The 6,122-nt window shown below is 44.3% G+C and overlaps 1 protein-coding gene across 1 annotated transcript; it reads right to left on the minus strand.

Moving 5' to 3' along the window:
- Positions 1–1,935: 1,935 nt before the first annotated feature.
- Positions 1,936–3,096, minus strand: LOC110876269 (uncharacterized mitochondrial protein AtMg00810-like). The gene has a single exon (XM_022124446.1). It carries the CDS (start codon positions 3,094–3,096, stop codon positions 1,936–1,938), a length of 1,161 nt encoding a protein of 386 aa, XP_021980138.1.
- Between the last annotated feature and the right edge of the window lie 3,026 nt (positions 3,097–6,122).

Here is a 6,122-nt window from a genome sequence, read left to right on the forward strand (position 1 = left end):
GAACAACTGCCATCCTACAACCTTGCCATACCATGATGCTATCTTCATTAAATTTTTACATAGATCTACAAAATCATCATAGCCTCATCTTAAAAGGACAAGAAAAATGCACTTTGCATTCATTTTTATTCACCATCACAGTCAACCCTAAATGATTCAGGGTGTAATCAATACATAAACAGAAACCCAACTTAAGAAAAAACCCCAAATCAAATTAACAAAGATACATGTAAATTACTAACAAAACAACTATCAATTACTGTCATTAACTCATGGCATCAAAATTTATTATAAATAATTTCCAAATTATAAATAATCTACAAATTGCAAAATTAGGAAGTATTCTACAATAGTAAATGATTCATCTACATAATTCCTCATGTAATCAAATCGCAAATTCAAACATTAAACAACCATAAATTATGGTTTACTAAACTAATACTTATCATCAATTTGCAGTTCTCAGATACACATATATACAATCACAATCCAATTAAATCACAGTCCAATCAAACCTTAAAACAATTATGGAACAAGAATGAGACATACCATCCAAATATTCAAAAGAAAATAGATAAAATTTGACAAATGATTGCAAAATGTCAGACCTCGCGTATATTCGGGCCTACGTTTGCTTCATCGAAAACGCATCTAAGTTACCGGAAAGTGCCCAGAACCCTAGCTACCTACCAAAACACTCTGGGAGCATCGTCAACCCTAGAATTGTCAGAAAACACCATAGTTTTAGTCTCAGGTGAGAAGCATTTCATCAACATCGTTGACTGAATATCCCTTACAATCTAAAAAACATGGTCTTAGGTGAGATCGATCTCATCATCATCGACCGAACATGGATTACAGCCAACGCTATCTAGGACAGACGCGGACGACAGCCGGCAACGATGGTTTATATGTTGCAACAACAGGCCAGATCTCGCCATCGTAGCCTCAGATGACAAAATCATCTTCATCGGTTTGATCATCCAGCAAGATCAGATCCATCCGAAACAGTTGCATCCATTTTTGATGATTCGAGCCTTTAGATTCCACGTATCTTTCGACGGATTGAGATCATCGATGAAACTTAGAGAAAGAGCCGATCCTCCAGCTTCAAACATAACCAATTTTAACATCTCCGTGTAGTTTGAATTTGAAGATCTGAAGAGAAAAAAAGAGATTAAAGAAGAAGAAGAGACGGCGTTTGTGTGTGTGAGAGAATTAGGGTGAATGTGATATATGTCAAGAAGAAGAAGAGTTGAGAGGAAGTATGATGATGGTGTTCAGAAACAATTAATGCAAAAAACACTTCCCCATGCAGTTCAAATTTCCCCCCAATATCTCTAAAACACACTAATATATATTTTATATATTCTATGATTAGAAAAAAAATTAATAGAATATATTAACAATTTAATTGTTATTTATGATATCAGCAAAACCTACATGGCATATCTAGTTGGTTGACACGTATGGAAAATTACATCAGCTCTACTTCTCCTTTTATATATAGTTAGATAATCATTAATTATATATTAGTACATGTAGTGTAGTACATGTAGTGTAGTCCGGATTAAGAGCTTGTTCTCGCCTTAGGAGTTGACGGGTGTCTTCAGAGGCAGCTGCACTAGCCGTAGTGTAGTCCGTAGAAATCATAAATGATTTAGTTGTTAGATTTATAAAAGAAATAACTATTTTAAAATTTGTAATTCATATTCAAAGAAAAAAATACATCTTAAAGTAGTAATCAAAGAAGATTAGAAGATCATTAAGAAAAACTATTATAATAATGCATATGTAAGACGTAATTTGTTATCAAGCTTGCCTTTCTCATTCTCATTCATTTGTATAAATAGTACAAGTGAGATCAATTAGGATCTCGTATATGCGGAAATATAATCACTACAATAAATACAATATTGACCGAATAATATTCTATTACACCCCCGCAGTCGAAGCGGGAGGTGACCGAATGCTGAGACTGGAACGAAAATCTTCAAACAAGACGCGTGGCAATCCCTTAGTAAAGATATCTGCAACCTGACAGCGAGATGGAACGTGAAGGACACGGACCTGGCCGCGTTGCACCTGTTCGCGGACAAAGTGGATGTCTAGCTCAATGTGCTTTGTGCGTTGATGCTGAACGGGATTACCAGAGAGGTAGATAGCACTAACATTGTCACAGTATACTATAGTGGCTTTAGACAACGGACGATGAAGCTCTAGCAGAAGATTGCGGAGCCAGCAAATTTCAGCGACAACGTTGGCAACCCCGCGATACTCGGCCTCTGCGCTAGATCGAGAAATGGTAGGCTGACGCTTGGAAGACCAAGAAACCAGATTGTCCCCTAGGTAAATACAATAACCACTCGTGGAACGGCGAGTGTCCGGGCATCCTGCCCAGTCCGCATCCGTGTAGGCAAGGAGGGCAGGATTCATATGAGATGTGAGCGTGAGACCAAATGAAATAGTACCTTGAATGTATCGTATTATGCGCTTAAGAGCGTTCCAATGATCCGTTTTCGGGGCATGCATGTGCATGCATACCTGTTGAATCGCGTAACTGATATCGGGACGAGTGAAGGTGAGGTACTGAAGGGCGCCTGCAAGACTCCAATAGAGTGTTGGGTTCTCAAAGTCGGTACCCGATAGTGCACCGAGTTTAGAATTGGTGTCCACCGGAGTGGCCGCGGGTTCACACGAGGACATACCCGCACGCTCAATGATGTCCGCGGCGTATGTTTGCTGAGATAGGAACATGGTGTCATGGTGACGAGTCACAGAAATACCGAGAAAGAAGCTAAGGGTGCCCAAATCCTTCATGGCAAATTCAGCAGACAGATGACTCATAAGCTGCACTCGAAGAGCGGTAGATGAGGTGACCAAGATGATGTCATCGACATAGAGTAGGAGATAAGCGGTGTTGCCATTGTGATGAAGAATGAAGAGAGACGCATCGCAACCGCTTTGGACGAAACCCAATGTGAGAACATAATCCGTAAAGCGTTGGTACCAGGCACGAGGGGCCTGTTTGAGGCCATAAAGAGACTTCTTTAACCGACACACATAGTCTGGAAATTGCTTGTCACGAAACCCCATGGCTGGTGCATGTATACTATTTCGTGGAGTGTACCATGAAGAAAGGCATTTGTGACATCCAGTTGGTGAATTTGCCACATTTTTGACAGTGCAATAGTTAAAACGGTGCGTATAGTTTCGGGCTTGACCACTGGACTAAAAGTTTCCCCACGATCTATGCCAACCTGTTGTGACCGCCCATCGCATACTAGGCGAGCTTTATATCGTTCGAGAGTACCATCCGATCTGAATTTATGTTTTAGCAGCCAAATGCTACGGATGATGTTTATATGCGGTTGTCGTGGAACCAATTCCCAAGTATTATTATTAATAAGTGCATGAAACTCATTGGTCATGGCGTTGCGCCATTCCGGTACGGACAAGGCCTGGGACGGACTTTTGGGTACGGGAACGATAGTGGTGGAGTGAAGATTGAGGATCTGTTTGGGTTTGACAATTCCATCCATTGACCGGGTTCGCATAGTGCGTGTGGGGGCGGGTGCAATGGTGGAAGTCGGTTGTGTGTGGGGCTGTTGGGGTTGAGTGGGAATAGAGTCGGGTTGGGGAGAGGTAGTGGTCTGCGGCTGAGGTGGGAGGATAGGGTGGGCTGTGGTGACAGGTGGGTTAGCGGTGGGATGGATATGGGCTAGAATTCGAGGTGGGGCTGTTTGGGCCGGTAAGGTAGAGGAGGGTGAAAGGGGGTGGGTCGGTGAGGTATGGGCCGAGGGGGGGCTGGTGTGGTTGGGCCGAGAGGTGGTGTGGGCCGAGGACGGGTTGGTGTGGTTGGGCCGAGAGGTGGTGTGGGTCGAGGACGGGTTGGTGTGGGCTTGTGAAGGTGGGTCAGTAGGAAAGGATACATGGGGCCATAGTTGAGTAGGAAGGGGGTCGGTCAAGAGGGTAGAGGATGTGGTGGATAGAGGGTCGGTTAGAAGAGTAGCGAATGGGAAGACCGATTCGTCGAAAAGGACGTGTCGGGAAATAGTGATGGTTCGTGACTGGATGTTGTAGCATTTGTAGCCACGGTGTGAGGTGGGGTATCCAAGGAATACACAAGGATAGGAGCGGTGTTGGAGTTTATGTGTAGTGGTAGACGGTTTAAGCGGGTAGCATAAACACCCAAATACGCGAAGATGGTCATATGTGGGCGTTAGGTGATATAAGAGGTGGGTAGGTGTGTGAAAGTTGCGTGTTTTGGAGGGAGTTATGTTGGATAGGTAAGTGGATGTATCGAGGGCATGGTGCCAAAAATTTGTAGGGAGGGAGGATTGTGCAAGAAGGGTGCGGATAATATTGTTAATGGAGCGGATTTTTCGTTCTGCCTTCCCATTTTGGGAGGAGGTATAAGGACAAGAGAGGCGGAAAAGAATACCATGTTTATCAAAAAATTGTTTGAATGACTTATTAACGCATTCTGTTCCATTGTCACATTGAAAAGTCTTAATTGTTCGTTGAAATTGGGTGTGGACAAGTTTAGTAAAACACTCAAATGTGGCAAAGACTTGTGATTTGTTAGAGAGGGGGAAGGTCCATAAGAAGTTCGTGTAGTCATCCAAAAATAGAACGTAATAACGGTGACCTCCCGAGCTTAAAACTGGAGAGGTCCAAACATCGCTGTGCACAATATCAAATGGTTGTAATGTATTATTGGTGGATGAATAAAACGGGAGCTTAGTGCTCTTGCCAAACACGCAAGGTTCACAAATATGTTTATTAAAATTCTTAAAAACAATCGAATTAGAGTTTTTCAAAGACTGAAGTAGGGCTGGGCCAGGGTGACCGAGCCGTTGATGCCAGAGCGTGGAGGACTGAGTAGCAGTGGTGGAGGTAGAAAAACAATGAAAGTCCTTGGAAAAGGTGTAGAGATCACCGCTGCTGTCGCACCGGATTATAGGCGTCCGGGTCTTGTATTCCTTCACAAGAAAACCAAATTGGTCAAATTCAACTGAAACAGAATTATCCTTAGTGAATTGACGGACATAAATAAGTTTGCGAATAATGTGGGGGGCATAAAGCACACGGTTCAGGACAAAGGGCGGGTAGGGTGATAGGAAAGTCTGTGGTCCATGTCCAAGTACCGGGATGGTTTTGCCATCTCCAACAATGATATTTTCATTCATGTCATTATTAACAATAGTACGGAAATTACCTGAATTGGGGTCCATGCTGATGGTGGCTCCCGTGTCCATAACACCATGCTGATACTCAGGTGGGTGTAGAGACATAGTATAAAGGGCTTGCTGAATATCAGTTGGTGAGTAAGTTGCCTGATGTCCCTGATGTGCTCGTGGTCCTAGAATTCCCTGGCCCGAGTTGTGTGAATGAGGTGTTGCGGTGGTCGGATAGGGGCACGGAGGGGGAGCAGACCATTGAATCCACGGAGGCGGTGCAGGAGCGGTCCAGGTGTAGGCGGTCGGAGAGTTCCAAGAGCCGTATGGCTGACCGCGACCTCGAGACCCGGAAAACTCTGCCACGGCCACGACCCCGAGACCGGCCGCGGCCACGTGAAGCAGCCTGATTAGAGTCCGGCTGATATGTCGGCGATGAGAGCGGCGGCAGCTGAGCAGGATTGGCAGGCGGCGGCGGTTTGCTGTTGGCAGCAGTGAGGGCATAATTGGCAGCAGTTGCAGCGTATAGTGCTTTTTCGGCCTTTTGACTTTCGATCAGACATAGTTGGGACCGTGCCTCGTAGAAGGTTGGTGTGGGATCTTTTTGTTGCAAGATGGTTGATATGCCTTCGTACTGATCGGTAAGACCAGCAAGAAGGTGTAACACGAGTCGTTTGTTATCTAATGGTGCACCGACATTAGCCAGTTGATCAGCAAGAGACTTGATAGCTTGACAGTATGCCGACATGTTGGGGAAACTGTCTAGACGAGTAGTGGTGAATCGCTGCATCAATTGAATCGCACGGGCGTTCTTGTTGTCCTGAAAAAGTCCTTCCAATGTTGAACAGGCATCGTAGGCGGTGTTTCCAGGGCGGATGATGGTGTTGAGTAGGTCATTAGAGATGGTGCTATATATCCATTGTAAAACAATGGCATCAAGCC

This window comes from Helianthus annuus, chromosome 9 (assembly GCF_002127325.2).
Source record: "Helianthus annuus cultivar XRQ/B chromosome 9, HanXRQr2.0-SUNRISE, whole genome shotgun sequence".
NCBI classification, from domain to species: domain Eukaryota; kingdom Viridiplantae; phylum Streptophyta; class Magnoliopsida; order Asterales; family Asteraceae; genus Helianthus; species Helianthus annuus.